This window comes from Corythoichthys intestinalis, chromosome 10 (genome assembly GCF_030265065.1).
Source record: "Corythoichthys intestinalis isolate RoL2023-P3 chromosome 10, ASM3026506v1, whole genome shotgun sequence".
Classification (NCBI taxonomy): domain Eukaryota; kingdom Metazoa; phylum Chordata; class Actinopteri; order Syngnathiformes; family Syngnathidae; genus Corythoichthys; species Corythoichthys intestinalis.
In genome coordinates, this window is record NC_080404.1 from 27,712,996 (window position 1) to 27,731,339 (window position 18,344).

Genomic DNA, 18,344 nt, shown 5'->3' on the forward strand with positions numbered 1-18,344 from the left:
GCATCTTAAGCTAAATATTTAGTTCCGACAGTTTCCTGATTTAACATTTAGGATATAGGATATAAGTTTAAGATTTCAATTAAATATTTAGTTTGGAATTTAAACAATCAGGTCCAAAACTCTAAAAATAAATATTTAAGTTGCTAAATAATGTTGTAAATGTTCGGAAAAAAAAGTTACTAAAAATTTCACAGCATTTTAAACAGTTTGTAGCGCTTAATGTGAGAAAATGCAATTTTGAGCATGTGCTGCTTTACAAACGGCGCCCCATATTGTATAGGGCTTTTGGCCGACATGATCCAAATTCTGATGTCCATGTAACACCAGATCTTTGCTTTTGGTTTTGTTAAATGTTTGACATGAAATGTTCCGACTTGCTAAGAATGACATTGCTGCCATTTTCTCATCCAGTGTTTTTTTGTAAATTTGTATCAAGTTGCCGAATTTATTTTTATATCGTTGTCAGTAGCATAGACAATGTTTTAATGGCGTGGCCTGCATTTTGTAGTCACTTGTAGTACATTCATAAAAGCACAAGATGGCTTTGTGTACAGGAGTTACATTCACATGTTCCAAGTACGTGAGGGGAAAATAAATGTATTTTTAAGAATTTGGCTCCACACTGTGGTCATTGGTAGTACTGCAGCTTAACGCGCATGAGCCTTGTCCCTTCTTTTCTTGCATACAAAAAACGAGTCTTGAGATTTATTCTTAAGGTAAACACTTTATTCAAAAATAAATTACCATAAATGTGTTGTCAAAAAGGACAGGCATCACACTTCCGCCCCACTCAGCCAATCACATTTTCTATCGTCCTCGTCAAATTTGACAAACTTCGACAGCAGCAACACGACGACGGCAACTGACAGGTACAATAAACCAAACAAACTCGAATGGTATGAAAAAAAGTTTAAATATCCAAATCAACATGTAGGCTCAATGTTTACCCCCCCCCCCCCCCCAAAAAAAAAAAAAAAAAAAAACAACTGGCGCTTGAGGTGATTCAATGAGGCTACCACGAACTTGTTAGCTCCTGAGAATTCAACGAGTGCGACAAGTGGGCGAAATGTCATTTAAATTACAGTTTGCCCAATATTGGTGAAAACTAAATTACAATACAACTGGTTTTGTCAAATAATAGGGAGCTGAGCAGCTACTTAACACAGACACTTATGCTCCTGATTTTACAGTGAATAAACTATGCAGAGCCTAACATGGCTAGTGTTACTTTTAACCAGTATTAACGTAGCAGAATGCCAGCAATGAAACCATGGAGTTTTAAAGAAAAACTTTGGGAGCTGCTAAAGCTTTAAACTTGTTCAACGTTACATTTAACTGGACGCAGCGTCTATCAGGTAATAAGTAGCTCAGTTTTGCTAAATAACCGTGCAGGCGAAGAAGCACATTTAAGAAATGACAACCTGAAACTGGCCTAAAAATTTAAAATCTTTGAGCTTTCAAGCTTACATCTTGCTACGTGTCGCTGAAATCGGGTTCAACATGCCAACACCAGCCAGAGAGTAAATCAAGTACTGCAATTAAGCTCACAGCCAGCTAAAGCCTTCAATTTGCTCAATGTCACTTGCAACTCATTCATTGCCACTCAAGGCGTTAAACGTAGACGTCCAATCGGTTTCAACTGGGAGGATTGGCAGTAAATGATTAGTCACTGCCGGCCCTGCTAATTAAAACAGACTGGACGTCTATCGCCGTAAATGGCAACAAATTACTTCATTGTGTTATGTCAAATGTCAGTCAGGGAACAAATAAAATTGATTAAAAAAAATATATCCCTACAAATCACAACATTCTACACTTAGCGCCATGCAGGATAGGACTACAAAACAAAAAGTGTTCAGCTCTGAACTCTAAACAATTGCTGACCTTAGTTACTATTGATGACAATACCATGAGGTTGCAAACGCGTTTTTACTTTAGGAGTGCTGTCAGCAGCTTCTTAATGCTTGCATTCGCCCTCCGTTTGATTCCTGAAGACCCCGTTGTGAGTCGTTATGCTCTCGAGCCAACGCGTTTGCGTCCAATGTTGAGGATGATGTTGATGGAAAAGTGAGTTTCTGTTGTTTTGGGGCAAAAGGCCACTGCAAGCTTTGGTGTTGAGCTACTTGTCACAGTTCTAAGCACATGAAGGCCGAGTGATGATGAGGGATAGGGAAGTGCATTATTGTGTCTTTAACTTGGCGTTTTGCTGCTGCTGTGAAGTGGAGGAGCCGGAGCCGCCGCTGCCGCCGGGTTCGCTCAGGCTGGCTTTGAGAGAGTTGACCACCGTCTGCCGCACGTTGTCTTCCATGTAATGTTCACTGAGCGGCTTGAGAACCTGCAGCGTGGGAAGGCACACAGTGAGCAAGCGGTGACACGGCATACCCACAGGCACGGCATTAATATTCTAAAAGGACAACAAAAAGTTTCAACAAATAAAAGTGTGAATATGCATACACTGTAATATAAAATTTTGAACCTACACCTGCATACTAAACAGTTAATGTGTGTAGGAGTGTTGCACCAATAACATTGTTTGGCTCCCGATTCAGACACCCGACACTCTTTGGTATCAGCCGATGCAGATACTGTACCAATACCACTTTTGAAAGACCCTTTTTTTTTTTTTTTGCTTTTAAAATAAAGCACTCACTTGAATGTAAAATTGCTATTAGGGCTGCAGATGTAGATTAATCGATGAACTAATTAGTTCGAATAATTAAGTAATCGGATAAGGAACATAAAAAATGAAAATACCCGAGTTGAGTGAGCTTCAAAAGGTTTAAAAAAAATTTTTTTTTTAAAGAGGATCCAAGTACAACAAAAGAACAATTGGCTAACTTAGCAAAAGTCCACTACCTTAAATGCTATAAAATGCCAACTTTTGTTTCTTCAAAGTTCTTAACAAATGGTCACAACACATATTCCCACAAAAAACTGATGAATATACCTATAAACTAAATTACGACTGCTTTAAAAAAAAAAAAAAAAACATTAGCTATAACAAAAACTGAGCTTATGTTGGTCTTAACAGGGAGCAGCTCGACTCAGTCATGTGAACTTAATGTTGTATTCACTGTTGTCACTAGAGGGCAGTGTATCCATCCAAATCAATACAACTAAATACAAACTCTTTTAAAGCAAACTATTGCAACGCCACTTTAATTAAACGAATACTCGAAGCAGCAAAATCTAATTCCAATCGTTTTTCTAATCCAATTACTCGAGTTAATCGATTAATCGTTGCAGCATTAATTGCCATCATGGCTTGGCCAGACTGTTTAACTTATTGTCTGCCAAGTGAACAAACGTTCATTTACTGCTACTCTGCCACTTCAAATGGATTGGACGTCTACTGGTGATAAACCCATTTAAGTTCACAGCAGGCAGGATGACTGGACGATGCATGATTGGACATGTATCATCGTCTTTGGGAAGGTCGACGATTTTGGGTAAGACGAGCCGCGGTTGGAAACGGATCACTAAAAGTAGATACTACGCAGCAATCATTCTTAATACTCGCAGATACCAATTACATTTTAGCGCCGTGTTGGTGTCGGCGCTACAGTGGTTTGTATACTTTTTGATACGAATTCTTTAATAGAATTAATGCCTCTAAAAAGCTTGTATTATTTAAAACACAACAAACAACATTGACACAACACTTTTTTTGGCTCCTATTCTTTGTAAACTGGACTATCAAAGCAATACTCCCTCCTGCTCAATATTGGTTTGTATGTGCCTGCGCATGAGTGGGGTTTAGAATCAGTTGAAAATTAAAAGGTGGGGGGGATAAAAGGGGCAAAATAAGATTTTTCAAAAGGGAAGTGCACTTTGAGCATGCACAAAATACCCCCAGAGTAAAAAACTGAATCCAACTGAACTGATAAGGTCTCCAAATCACAAAACACAGAAGAAGAAGACCGATAGCAACCGTGAGATCCTGTCGTGGGCGTGGTCACAGAATCCCAACGCCTCCTGGCACAACGTGAAACGGCTAAAAGTGTCGACGCGACAATGTGCGGTCTTAGCGACTCTTCCTTTGGCGGTAGTTGTTGTTGGGGGGTGAAAGCGACGCCGTGCCTGACGCTGGCGCTCCCAACGCCAGCAGAGCAGCGGGCCAGGCCGCGCCCCTCGTCATGCGCTTGCAAAGTTTGGAAAAAACCTGAGGAGCAAAACGGGGAGGAAGAGGAGCAGTTACCCACCAGACCCTGAAGAATGATCCGAAAGGATCACCGAGAATCAAAGTGGAAGAAAATGGAGGTAACATGAGAGGAAGTGAAAGAGGGGGAAAAATAGGAAGTGAAGGCCGGATGAGGAAGAGAAGATCTGGCTCTCAAACATTTTATAAAGGACCGTATTTGCCCAGAAATTAATTTAAACGACACTTTACCACGTGCATGATGGAATATAAAGAAAAAGAAGACATTGTTCAATGTGAATGTGTAAATAAACTGACCTGTTCCCACAGCGTCTCTGCCACCAGGTCTATCACGGTTCCCACCTCTCGGAACTCCCCGGAGTACTTGACGTACGCCCAGGTGCACAGCGACAAGAGCGCTACGCCCATGAGCAGGTTGGCCAGCGCCGCCAGAGTGCTCAGGCCCACGAAGCCGGTCACACCCGAAACCACGTAGGCGGCGAACATGACGGCGAAGAGGGTGGCGGGCGTGCGCGCGGCGTAGAAGATGTTCTTGCCGTCATTGTGTTTGCAGAAGTTACCGAAGGTCTCGTCCAGCTCGGCCTCGAGCTGGCTCTGGTACCGCTGGCAGAACTCGTCACCGCCCATTTTTTTCACCGAGCGAAAGTAGCGCACGGAGGTTTCGCGGAACTCGTCGTGGCAGCGTTCGAGGTCGGCAGGGGCGATGTATGGCTTGTCGCCGCCGCATACCTGAAATTCCGCAACGGTGTTCAGTGAGTCCACATTTGTTATGCGTCGCCATCATGACACACGGGACACCAGTCATTTTTAAGTACAAAGTACAGTGGAACCTCTACTTACAAAATTAATTTGTTCTTAAAGTAGGTTCGTAACTTGAAAATTCTGTAAGTAGAGACACGTTTTCCATATAAATGCCCTAATGCGTTCCAAACCCCCCCAAAATTCAGATATAAATCTTTTATAATGCATAAAAACGTGTAACAAATACATGTTAAAATTAGATTATTGCACAATAAACAAAGTCAGAGATGTGCATAATATAAAAAAACAATAGAGTGAAGAATAACAGTTACAGTGGGGCAAATAAGTATTTAGTCAACCACCAATTGTGCAAGTTCTCCTACTTGAAAAGATTAGAGAGGCCTGTAATTGTCAACATGGGTAAACCTCAACCATTAGAGACAGAATGTGGGGGAAAAAAAACTGAAAATCACATTGTTTGATTTTTAAATAATTGATTTCCAAATTACAGTGGAAAATAAGTATTTGGTCACCAACAAACAAGCAAGATTTCTGGCTGTCAAAGAGGTCTAAATTCTTCTAACGAGGTCTAACGAGGCTCCACTCGTTACCTGTATTAATGGCACCTGTTTTAACGTATTATTGGTATAAAAGACACCTGTCCACTGTCAGTCACACTCCAAACTCCACTATGGCCATGACCAAAGAGCTGTTGAAGGACACCAGAGACAAAATTGTAGACCTGCACCAGGCTGGGAAGACTGAATCTGCAATAGGTAAAACGCTTGGTGTAAAGAAATCAACTGTGGGAGCAATTATTATAAAATGGAAGACATACAAGACCACTGATAATCTCCCTCGATCTGGGGCTCCATGCAAGATCTCACCCCATGGCGTCAAAATGACCCTAACCCTAAACCCAACAAGAACGGTAACCAAAAATTCCACAACCGCACAGGGGGGACCTAGTGAATGACCTACAGAGAACTGGGACCACAGTAACAAAGGCTACTATCAGTAACACAATGCGCCACCAGGGACTCAAATCTTGTACTGCCAGACGTGTCCCCCTGCTGAAGCCAGTATAAGTCCAGGCCCGTCTGCGGTTTGCTAGAGAGCATTTGGATTATCCATAAGAGGACTGGGAGAATGTGTTATGGTCAGATGAAACCAAAATAGAACTTTTTGGTAGAAACACAGGTTCTCATGTTTGGAGGAGAAAAAATACTGAATTGCAGCCGAAGAACACCATACCCACTGTGAAGCACGGGGGTGGAAACATCATGCTTTGGGGCTGTGTTTCTGCAAAAGGACCAGAACGACTGATCTGTGTAAAGGAAAGAATGAATGGGGCCATGTATCAAGAGATTTTGAGTGAAAATCTCCTTCCATCAGCAAGGGCATTGAAGATGAGATGTGGCTGGGTCTTTCAGCATGACAATGATCCCAAACACACAGCCAGGGCAACAAAGGAGTGGCTTCGTAAGAAGCATTTCAAGGTCCTGGAGTGGCGTAGCCAGTCTCAAGATCTCAACCCCATAAAAAATCTGTGGAGGGAGTTGAAAGTCCGTGTTGCCCACCGACAGCCCCAAAACATCACTGCTGTAGAGGAGATCTGCATAGAGGAATGGGCCAAAATACCAGCAACAGTGTGTGACAAGCTTGTGAAGAGTTAGAGAAAACGTTTGGCCTCCGTTATTGCCAACAAAAGGTACATAACAAAGTATTGAGATGAACTTTTGGTATTGACTCACCAAATACTTATTTTCCACCATGATTTGTAAATAAATTCTTTAAAATCAAACAATGTGATTTTCTGTTTTTTTCTTCCACATTGTGTCTCTCATGGTTGAGGTTGTCCCAGGCCTCTCTAATATTTTCAAGTGGGAGAACTTGCACAATTAGTGGTTGACTAAATACTTATTTGCCCCACTGTAATACACTCATGTAAAGCTGTCGGAACACGAGGGGCGTATAAAAAGACGCCTGGGATACACCCATACACATCCAGTAGCGGTCTCTCATCCATTTGGATGCTAGGCAATAGCCAATGGCAGAGCAGCTATAAATATGTTACTTTCAGTAAACTCTGGGAGCTGCGAGTACCAGCCATACTGTATTTTGCCTCTTGTATCCTGAAATCTTCTTAACAAGAGGCGATATTTTCCCGTTCAGACGTGTCTTAACCTGAAAATTCTGTATGTAGAGATGTTCCTAAAGTAGAGGTACCACTGTATTGATTTCTCTGCCATAAACAACATGCTGACCTGCTCCATGTTTTTGCTGTACATGTCTTTGGCTCCTGCTACAGCAGTCAGATTGTTGGCTTCAGCTGTCGCCTAAGAAATGAATTCAAACATGTATTATCTTCATCAAAGGGCATATAAAGAGTGAAAGAAAATTAGACCGCAAACCTGCAGCATGGACTTTGGATGAGGCAGCTCTTCACCTTGATATATCTTGATGTACGCCTAAATGATGTCAGAGTTCATATTACATATTCATAAAAGCGCAAACATCTGCAACTTCTGTTATACCCATTTATGGGATCTCGTGAAAAAGCGGTAATGACCTTGAAGTACTCCAAAAGATCTCGGCATGTGACTTTATTGCCACCGATCTCTTTCACCACAAGTTGCTCGGGGGCCAGGAGCAGAGGCACCAACTGTGACAGCTCCCGCTTAAAATCCCCATCGATGTCTGAAACAGTCAGAATTTAGTCTCTTACTTACACCTTGTATACTTTACCTACTTTACCTCTCAGCCTTCCGTCAAAGTAGGGGTTGGTGGACACCTTGAGGCCTGGGTGTGGCAGCAGGAAACAGCCGATGTTGGAAAAGCACGAGTGGATGTGCTTACGGACATTTTGCAGCTCCTCGTGCTGGTTCTGTTTTACCTGTAGGAGCGGATGCCATTACATTGGTCACTTTATAATCTGCTGGGCTCACATTTTAAGCAGGGTGCACACGTTTTCTCCTTTTCCACACAAAGTCAGCAAAGATTTGGTCTGCATGGTGATTACTGTATGGTGTGAGGCGTGGGAAGAGGAAAGAGGCCTCCTTAATCCGCCTACGTCAATAATCATAACCTATTCAATTATTTACAATGGAAAATTACAGTGTACCAATGTGTAGTCAACATGGGGTTGGGCTGAGGCAAAGTGGAACAGAATGATATCAGAAAGCTTGGGCTGTTCCAAGACACAAATAAAACAATTAGTTTTGACAGGGTTCACAAGGATCCCTAAAAAGTCTTAATTGGCATTAAATTTAAAGGTCTAAAAACAAGGCCTCAATTGGCTATGTCTTAAAACTAACTTTTGCAGATCCTAAATAACACGCAATTAATGGGATTTCATAATTAAAATTTATCTTTAAGAACAAAATAAAATAATTTCCTGAAAAATATCTACTGTCACGTGCGATCACAATAGCGAAACAATTAAACTGACATGAGTGGGGCACAGGCTGTTCAGTTCCTGTATGATCTGTGCCAGAATTTGGTCTGCATTGCCAGTAGTAAGTCAAATTACTTTCCAGTTGCCACGTTTACATGGAGCCAAATATTCCAATTACAATCGGTTTGGATGTTCAAACCGAATAAATGTGTTCCATATAAACACCTCATTCGGAATGAACAGGCCCAAACCGAATGGAATTTCATTCCGATTCACAGGGGTGGAATATTCCTTTTCCCAAACCGATTAGAAGTAAAATTATATCATGTAAACAGGGAAGCGGAATGGTGTCTGGTTGCGTTCTTTCTGCACATGCTCCGTACTGACGTGGTGACGTGACTTGGTGACGTAAGTAACGTCACTTGCAACATGGCTTCCAAGCACAGCGCACCTAATTGGAGTCCGGCGGAAAGATTGTATTTAATTCAAACTTTAAAAGAATTGAATATAATTGCTCGCTTAGACGGGCGTAAAACGAGGAACAGTGAACTATTTAAAAAAGTTCATGAGAGGTTACACGAAGCCGAAATAGACCGGAGCGTTGACCAGATTAGAAACCGGTGGAAAACGCTGACAATCGGCTACTACAAGGCAAAAGAGCAAAACAGCAGAGGCAGATACGACCCCACAAACACAACAAGTGGGTTAAAGTTAAAACAGCAGCACTCTGACGATCGATCTCCATGTTTTGCAACGTGACGCTTTGTTTTGATTAATCTGCGCATGTCAGACGGCAGTTGTCAAACGTCCTTTCGGAATAAAGGCAGACACATGTAAACGCTGGATCGGAATAGATGAAGTGACATGTAAACAGCTGATCTGAAATTTCCATTCGGAATGATTTGAATCGGTATGAATAAAAGTCAGCATGTAAACGTGGCTAGTGAGTCAACTACGCTAAGGCTGCCTTTTGTCACAGTTCTGTTCCCAATTGTCATGGGCAGAATATTTAAGGTGTTGAGGTCCAGTTTGGCGCCCTCAGAATTGCAGCTCTGCTTTTTGGAAATGTAGTTTTGTTGGCTTCATCAGGACGTGACCTTTACCTCTTGCAGTCCACAAAGAGACTGTGAAGCAGTTGGGATGAGAATCAGCACCTCTAAATCTGAGCTCATGGTCCTCATTTGAACAAAGGTGGAATGCTCTCTCAGGTCAGGATGAGCTCCTTACCAAAGTGGAGGAGTTTAAATATTTTAGGGTCTTGTTCACAATTGAGGTAAAAATTGAGCAAGATTCTGATGTAGTCTGCTTCGGTCTGTTGTGGTGAAGTAGGGGCATAACTCGTTGAACTACAGTTCTACCCTCACCTATGGTGAGAAGTACAAGTTCCCAGTTACAAGCAGCTGAAATGGGGTTCCTCCACAGGGTATCCAGGCTTTCTCTTAAAGATCAGGTAAGAAGCTTGGTCATCCGGGAGGGGCTCGGAGTAGAGCTGCTGCTTCTTCCTATTGAGAGGAGCCAGATAAGGGGCTGGAACATCGGGTTAGGATGCCTCCCTGTTCCAGGCATATACCTCTGGGAAGACGCCCTGGGGATGGCCTCTTGGTACTTTGTGGTGCTGCAACGATTAATCAATTAACTCGAGTAATTTGATTACAAAAAAAGATTCGAATTAACTTTTGCTGCTTTGAGTATTCATTTAATTAAAGTAGTGTTGTAATGCTTTGTTTTGGAAGTGTTTGCATTTAGTTGTATTGATTTGGGTGGATACACTGCCCTCTAGTGGCAACAGTGAATATGACATAATTCATTTCACATTGCTGAATCCAGCTGCTCCCTGTAAAGGCCAATATAAGGTAAGATTTGTTTGAGATGTTTTTTTTAATGCATTTGTAATTTATAAGTATATTTAGCAGTTTTTTTTTAACTAGAATATGTGTTTGAACCATTTGTTAAGACTAGACCATTGTAAAAACAAAACAAAAAAAACAGCATTTTATAGCATTTAAGCTAGCAGACCTTTGCTATGTAAGTTAGCCAGTTGTTCTTTTGTTGTACTTAAATTCTCATTTATTTATTTTTTCCATACCGTTTGAAGCTAAACGCAAGTATTTTACTTTTTTATGCTCCTTATCCAATTACTCTATTATTCGAACTAACTAGTTCATCGATTAATCGACTACTAAAATAATCGATAGCTGCAGCCCTAGCTCTATGTCAACACAAGTTGTGAGTTGGTGGGTGGAATACTTCAATACCACCAACACGTCTTCCCATGATAAAACGATCTGATGCTTTCCCATCTCTGGGGTTGAAGTTACTGAGGTGGTTAAAAGGTTGCAGTGACCAGACTTCAGATCAAGTGTGAGAAAATGAAAGAAGTGGGTTTTCTCATGGTTTTGGTGGTGAATAACAGTAGGTGTTTTCTAACAGGTTAGATTGGGTCTCACCTGAAGCCGCTTCTCCAAGAAAGCGATGCCTCCCTCCAGGCCGTATTCATGCTCATAAGGGAAACTCCAATCCCGAATCAAGAACATGAGGGACTAGTGAAATATAAACAAGAAAGTACAGTACAATAAAGCTGAAACAATAGGTTTGTATTCAAGTTTGAAGACACTTAAATGGGACAGCATGTCTAAAGTTCAGCACCTGGAAAGGTTTTAGGTAGATCTCTTCCATTGCAAGCCGTCCATACTCTGTGAACAGCTGAACCCAAAGAAAGGGAGAGATTAAAACAACCTGTTGTTAGGCCGAATTTAAAGATGACACCAACCTGAAGATGCTGCAGATCATCTTCCTGAATGTTTTGCGAGAGATTGTACACCTAAGAAGGAATACAACACATTAATGTGTTTCAGAGTTTTCTTTCAGGATTGTGAGTGGACAAACCTGCACAGAACTGGTCATTGTGCTAAGGGCAAACACTGTAGCACAATCCTTGATGGTGGACTGGCTATCGAAGGCTCCCTGGGTGTCCACGAGTAGGACGGCAACCTTGAAATTGATACAGTTAACAGTGACCTGTCAGATTGAACGAAAGTCTTTGATTCTTGACATCGTGTAGGTTTACCTGGCTGCCGTCTGGTTTATCCACCACAAAAACTTCGCTCCAAACTTGAATCCCTGTGGTCTCCCTCTCACAGCCTCCTCTCCAGGTAAAGCCAGTCAAGGGCTCGTCATCCCCTCCGATCCACTGCCTATTTTGCTGTTGACGAATGGTAGCAAAATGAGGAGACGGGCTAATGCACACACTATGACCTAGAGAACACATTCTCACATGTGAGGAGGTGCAGGTGTAGAAGTAGCATAAAACAGGCATCAAGAATTTAACATGTCTGTGTAATAGTAATTTATCATGTGCGAGTCTCACCTGATTGTACATGAAGCGCAGCATAAAGTCCAGCAGAAAGGACTTCCCCTTGCGGAAGGCGCCGGCCACAGACACAACCACCACATTGAGGTCCCGTACATGTTCCTGCAGCAGGATCCTCTCCAGCGCAGCGGCGTCTAGCTCAAAGCTGTGCTCGTCCTCATTGGCCAGCAAGATCTGCACGGGCCGGGCCTTCTCATTCTCCTCGTCCTGACGATGGCAGACATTAAACAACGCATCTTGAACAACGATATTTTCCCGGCAAGTGTCAAGTACCCATCCACTGAAGCCAAACCTGTAATTCCTGAATGCCCTCATCAGGTGAAGGGGTAAAACCAGCACCCGTGACCCTGTGGGAGTCCATCTTCCCCGAAAGTAAGTTGTCATCAAGATCCTCAGGTCTGGCAACAGCAGCCCTGTGACTGTGTCGTATTACGGGAACATCCTGGATGCCGCTTGGATCTTTTCAATCAAAAAAATGTGAGGTTAACTGTGCCCTATTTGGGCTAGGTTGCATGAATGAACAACTTTCAGATTTTTTTTTTTTATTTCACTATAGTGCAGAGATCTAGGTCACACTCCAAAATAGCCATGCACTGAAAATCTCACAGGACACAAAGTACCAGGAAAGTGTTTACAGCCTTTCCTAAATGGATAGAACTGCAGCAGCGCTCAGGCAAACGAGTCGGATGATTACCCATTCAAATGTGCCTAACCCTATAGTTTCATAATGTATTTATACAAATTAGGTTTGAGTGCACGATCCACTTACCACAGCTGCAGGAAGTACTGCTCATCCTGACTTTGTAAATAATTCAAATCCTTCACTAAAAGATTTCGTCCCGATGCGTACGCCTTCCATCCACCAGCTTGAATTTGTTCATTATTGAAGAATAGCCCGGGTTGGTGTTATGCTTTGCTAATTCCTGATAATTCTGTCTTGTGAGCGTTCATCTCAGGAGGGCAAACTAAAAGTAGCCACCTTCCTCCTTATCGTTCACTGAGCAGATGTTAACTGCCCTGCTTTTCCAAGCTCGCACACTAAAAAAAGGTCAGCTTGGCAGGATGAGGATGAGGTTGTCAGTCATGCATCACTTTCTTTTACCATACTGGGCAAGGATAGCACATCTATGAGCTTCTTAATCCCTGTACAGGCTCCCTGGATTCCGAATATGGGAAGTTGCTCACTTAAAAGATAAGTAGAAGGGCCAAAGCCACCTCCCAACAAATGACCTACTGGTTAGGACATGCTCAACTTGCCATTTGTAATCTTGTGTAGAAAAAGTGCAAAACTTGCTTGCACGCAGCTGTTTAGCAACAATAAATATTTCCCTGCCAAGTCATCACAATCAACCCCACTTATAACATGCACTGATCGCTTTAAAACCAAAAGTCAAGAAAAAGGGCCTATTTCATTTCTATTAATTGTTTTCAATGCTTTTTTGGGGTAGGCATACCGACTGGAAGCCACAATTGACCAATGCCCAGCCCTAATTGATAAATTACCATGTGCTAATGATGGTCAACGTGCAGTTTTGTAATACATTGCAATTCATCTTCAGTATCAAGTGCGAAATTCTCTCAAATTTCAGACTTTCACAGATTCTTTCCTCCTGGCTTACCACCACTGAACAAGTTTATTTCTACACTGTGTACATTTAACTACAGTAAAACTACATGAGAGCCAATGATTCTAGTGAAGCTTTTTGTCTTTATCTTTTTTTGCAATCGAGTTACCTTATTCGATGATTACTAGAGGTGGGAATCTTTGGGCACCTAACGATTCGATTACGATTACGATTTAGAGGCTACGATTCGATTATAAATCGATTATTGATGACACCCCCCGCCCCGCTATTAGCTGCTTTTAATGGTTTGAACATTAGTTACAAAAACTGTACCAAAAAAAAAAAAAAAAAAAGGCTTAAATAAACGACTATCTCAGTATCAAGTTAACAGTTAAAAACAATACTCAAATCCCCATTCTGTATCAGCAGCTTTAAACTACATTCAATTAATTTAATGTTGTGAATCAACCGTTAAAGTTGTTAAAATTGCTCCCGTTTTTCCATAATTTCCCTTTTGTCTACTTTCGACATGTGAAAGTTTAAAACTATTTTAAAGATAGATTCAAGTCAATATTTTACCGATTTAGGAGTATTTTAGACAAAAAGTTAATTAGGTTCGCTTGGAAGGTTCGCTACAACAGCCTTGCAGGGAAGTCTACTGCTTTAAGATGGCGGCCGTTTACTAACGCCCGCATCTAACTTTCTGTAGATGTGCTGCTAACGCCACCGAGTCTATATTGCATCTCGTCCTATATAAATATGATATCTACCGTAACATCATGTGGACGTACTTTGTAGCAGCTGTCTGAAGCAGTCAGGTATGTTGTTGTTTTTTTTTTTTAATCTCAGGGCATGAGTTGAGCTAGAGCCGTGAGTTGAGCTTTGGCATTACCCGAGTGGCCGGGTAATGACAAGCATAATGTTTAGCTACTCTCGCTCCGTTCCTCATTGCGTCCCGAAGTCCGCGCGGCGCGCTGAGTGTGTTTTACTTCCGCTTTACTTGACATATTTCAATCATCGGAATGTGGATGTTTGTGAATCGTTCTCGAATCTTCCACGGCCGAATCGCGAATAATCTAAGAATCGGAAATTTCGCACACCTCTAATGATTACTCCGTGCCACCCTGGAAAGCACTCACAGTCACAGCTGCAGAAACAATTTGCCCTCATTGGGTCTTTGCTAGAAATGCAAAGGCTGATAATTTGCCAAATTTTCTGTTACTCCATAATGTCTGTAAAAGGGTCTTTAAAAATGAATGAGAGGTTTCATCAAACAAATTGGGCAAGCAAAGAAGAGTGACGCAGAATCCATACAACTAATTACAGCAAGGCTTTAACTCGCTTTTCCCAACTATCCTAATGATGGAGTACACTAACGGATGATTTGTTGGGCAACAGAGGCGCCTGTGTGCACAGTGAAATACCGACATTCCACGATTGTAATCCCACTCTGCACTAAAACCTGTTTCAGCGTATCACTTATGATTACATGAGAAAACAATTTTTTGAAAGGCAAATGCTTGTCGTGAGAGTGTGGTACTTGGTGTCTAGCCTTGCTGGTTTGCAATGCAAAACTATTATCAAGCCTAGCAGCAATGAATTATGTTTAATTGCCAATGACAGTAAGAGAATTTAAATCCCTTTGAATTGGAAAGGGCTCTTAGTGAATGATCACTACCAGCCTATCCAGCTCAAATAGAGTGAAGGTCCATCATCAGCAATAGCAGGCAAATATTTGATACCCGAGTAATTGCCCTGAGCAAACAAATTGAAATAAACTTGTCAAGATTCCAGCATATTCAAAGGTGCATAGATTATATTATTGATTTGAGGTCTTAACTATTAATTCATCAAATATTTAAACTGTGCTAATCTGTCGACTCAATGTTATGGTTATGCATTGTTTCACTCAACACCCTGCCAAACCTTTTTCCTGTTTACATTTTTCTGATGCCCACCACTGACCAGATAAGAGAAGACAGCAATGTCACGTGGGTTATCGACCGTGACCCATTTCAGTCCGCTTAACTTTTAAAAACAATCCGAACCAGCATTTTGTTTGCAATTGCATGAAGTTATTCAGACCACAGAAACTATGTGCATGCCTCCTCAAAAACAGATTCAGGCTTTTTAGGTTGAATACACCCTCGACTCCACAACAAAAGATCAACTTGTCCCAGGGCCTCTTTGGACATGAGCGGGGCAAATGTCCAATTGTAGCTAGATCAAGAGGACAAAGTGCACAATAAGAGCAGCAGCCAACACGTTTGTATGAAATGATACAACTTCACATATCTGATTGCATTATAAGAGGGACTTGTAGTTTAAAAATTTGGTACAGATTTCAGTAGGATTTGGTTTGCTACACCGTATAAAAGGATCCGGCTCGGTCTTCTGGGGGTTTTGCGTTTCACACACAGGGCTTAAAAGCAACCATTGGAAAAGCTGTGTACAAATAACCAACACTAATCTGTAGGATGCACTTACGGCTACCATGACAAAAGCTTTGAGCTAAAAATAAATCAACAAACTAAAGCTATTGTTAGGCAGCTAGGTGCAGTGATTCCCCAACCAGTGTGAGCGATCATCAGGTGTGCCGTGGGAAAGTGTCCAGTTTTACCTGGTCTGAATATTATTAGTTATTTGGAGACAGGCATACTAACAATAATGTACATCAATTTGTTCAGTTATGTTTGGGTGTATGTTATATTCTCCTATTGTGAAATATGTACCTCAGCTTAATAAAGGCTGGGAAACATTGGGCTAGTAATTTATACACAACAGTGAGCACAGAGCAGCAAAACATTATGCTCTGCGAGCGCACTAATAATAGGTCGTGTAAAAATATCAGGGTTATTAGTAGGAGGACGGGGTTTGCCGTGTTTGTGTGTTGTTTTGATTACCAATTCCTTCAATCCTAGATAGGGGATAGACAGAGCGGCGATCGCTGCCTGAGGACTGACCCTATCGCTTGGTGAGCATTCAGGTGAAAGTAGCAGCAGAAAGGCTGGGAAAAAGGGGACAGGTGTCCCGCGTAAGACGCTTGGATATCCCGCTTCGACTCGTATTACAGTACTTTCACTTGGGGGCATGTGTGGATCCAGGGTGAAAATATCGCAGTGGTGTTTCGTTTGCCCGCACTGTTGTGGTTGAGCAAGCGGTGATTTTTTTTTTTTTAACCCCTTGAGAAACAAGCCAAGAGTGGACGCCGTACGGTAACGGAGGCTAACGAGCTAGAGACAAAAGACTAAACCGAGAGAACCGCTGTTTCGCTTTTCAAACTGCCCGTTTGCATTCACGGTTAGCAAGCACACGGCGAACGTTTCCGGTGATTAAGAGATGGCGCTTACCTTGCTCGTTTCGTGTGCTTTTACAGCTGGGTTCGAAGTGAGTTCTGCTCCTCAGCCCGCTCACCTCCGCCGCCATCTTGGGTCTGAGCAAACAGTCAGGCTGACGTCACAGCGTTTGGAAGCTGGAAGTTGGAAGGATGACGGTGAGTATTAAAGCATTCGTTTTGAAATAATAATATTATTGTTATATACAAACATTATATAGCGTTGAAAATAATGTCCCGATTATTAGGATAAAATTGTTATTTAAAAAATGTTAGCAATAAATGACAAATATATATGGAGACAAAGTTAGAGTTTGTTAACCGACCACGTTAAATTGGAAAATCCAACGAGCCCAGATAATCTAGTACTGTACCTACATCCATAGATATCACACACATAACTAGATGTGACGTCTGATGCGTACTGTGAGCCAAAGGGAACGGGCGTCGTCATTTGTAACACCGTTGTGGTTCAATAAACAGAACATTATAGTCAGTTGAGCGTGCACCTTTTAAATATCTGTGGAAATAAAAAAAATTACCGATTTTCTGACGTATTGATTTTGCAGAAACGTCGGAGACACTTTCATTTTAATACCTACTTACTTATAAATGAAAACGTTTTCTCTAAATTTGAGCCTGAATTATAGCCACGATAATACAATTTCTTATGAACCAAACTTGTGTAAATCCGTCTAGGATTCAGCAAATTAAGATCATTCTGGTGGCGAACATCGCTCACGACGCAAGGTGTCTGCCAGTTACTTACGCCGCCCACTCCCCTTTAGACATCTAGCCTTCTATATGTGATATCTATGTCTATAAGGCTGCTGTTGAAGTTCGAAGTTTATTTATCACTACAAAATCGTTAAACGTCGTACCATAGTTTGTTTATTTATTTATTTACTTATTTCTGTATTTATTTCTGGGCCACAAAATATCCATGCAAAACATTTTGAATGAAACGAAAAGTATAAATAAAATAAAATAAATGAGAGCAAAACTACTGAACTACAACAAACATACAGTTCTGTATACGGTATAATAACACTTGTACATATTGTCGTTTTGTATTTTAAATATTTAGACAGTTATAGAATAGTTCAAATAAGAACACAACAGAAGCTGCTAACATGCTTACTACAGTGTATCACAAAAGTGAGTACCCCCCTCGCATTTCTGCAGATATTTAGGAATATCTTTTCATGGGACAACACTGACAAAATGAAACACAATGAAAAGTAGTCTGTGTGCAGTTTATATAATAGAGTTAATTTATTTTACCCTCAAAGTTACTCAAAATATGATGATTACATCTAAACCCCTAGCAACAAAAGCGATTACACCCCTTTGAAAAAACATACATCCCTAAATGTCCAAATTGAGTACTGCTTTTCATTTTCCCTCCAAAATGTCATGTGACTTGTTACAGGTGCTGTCAGCATTGCTGCAGAGATTGACGAGGTGGGGGGTCAGCCTGTTAGTGCTCAGACCATACGCCGCACTCTACATCAAATTGGTGTGCATGGCTGTCACCCCAGGAGGAAGCCTCTTCTGAAGACGGTACACAAGAAAGCCCACCCGTCTCATCAGATCATAGGACATGGTTGCAGTAAACCATGTGCTCTGTTGACATGTCTTCAGCAAACAGTTTGCGGGCTTTCTTGTGTACCGTCTGAAGAAGAGGCTCCCTCCTGGGGTGACAGCCCTGCACACCAATTTGATGTAGAGTGCGGCGTATGATCCGAGCACTAACAGGCTGACCCCCCCCCACCTTT

At 41.6% G+C, this 18,344-nt stretch overlaps 1 protein-coding gene and 1 long non-coding RNA gene across 5 annotated transcripts in view; one reads left to right on the forward strand and one right to left on the reverse strand.

Moving 5' to 3' along the window:
- Positions 1–969: 969 nt before the first annotated feature.
- Positions 970–16,908, reverse strand: LOC130922835 (atlastin-2-like). 4 transcript variants are annotated; one of them, XR_009064582.1, is made up of 16 exons: positions 16,893–16,908; positions 16,583–16,704; positions 11,960–12,126; positions 11,665–11,874; positions 11,365–11,499; positions 11,184–11,288; positions 11,068–11,118; positions 10,944–11,000; positions 10,745–10,837; positions 7,658–7,796; positions 7,473–7,600; positions 7,315–7,371; positions 7,168–7,239; positions 4,457–4,888; positions 3,932–4,162; positions 2,187–2,335 (listed from the first exon to the last, which is right to left on the reverse strand). XR_009064582.1 is itself a non-coding variant. In XM_057847992.1 (15 exons), exons 2-15 carry the CDS (start codon positions 16,656–16,658, stop codon positions 2,180–2,182), a joined length of 1,878 nt encoding a protein of 625 aa, XP_057703975.1. In that variant the 5' UTR covers positions 16,659–16,704; positions 16,893–16,908; the 3' UTR covers positions 970–2,179. The 4 variants fall into 4 exon arrangements, 3 of the variants coding, with proteins under 3 accessions (XP_057703975.1, XP_057703977.1, XP_057703976.1); XM_057847992.1 differs by lacking the exon at positions 3,932–4,162 and having other exon boundaries at positions 970–2,335; XM_057847993.1 differs by lacking the exon at positions 2,187–2,335 and having other exon boundaries at positions 2,343–4,162.
- The window catches only part of LOC130922837 (uncharacterized), a 30,129-nt gene continuing 27,873 nt past the window's right edge, over positions 16,089–18,344 (forward strand). The window contains exons 1-2 of the long non-coding RNA XR_009064583.1: positions 16,089–16,532; positions 16,609–16,725. This is a non-coding gene — a long non-coding RNA (uncharacterized LOC130922837). The remainder of the gene's footprint in view (positions 16,533–16,608; positions 16,726–18,344) is intronic.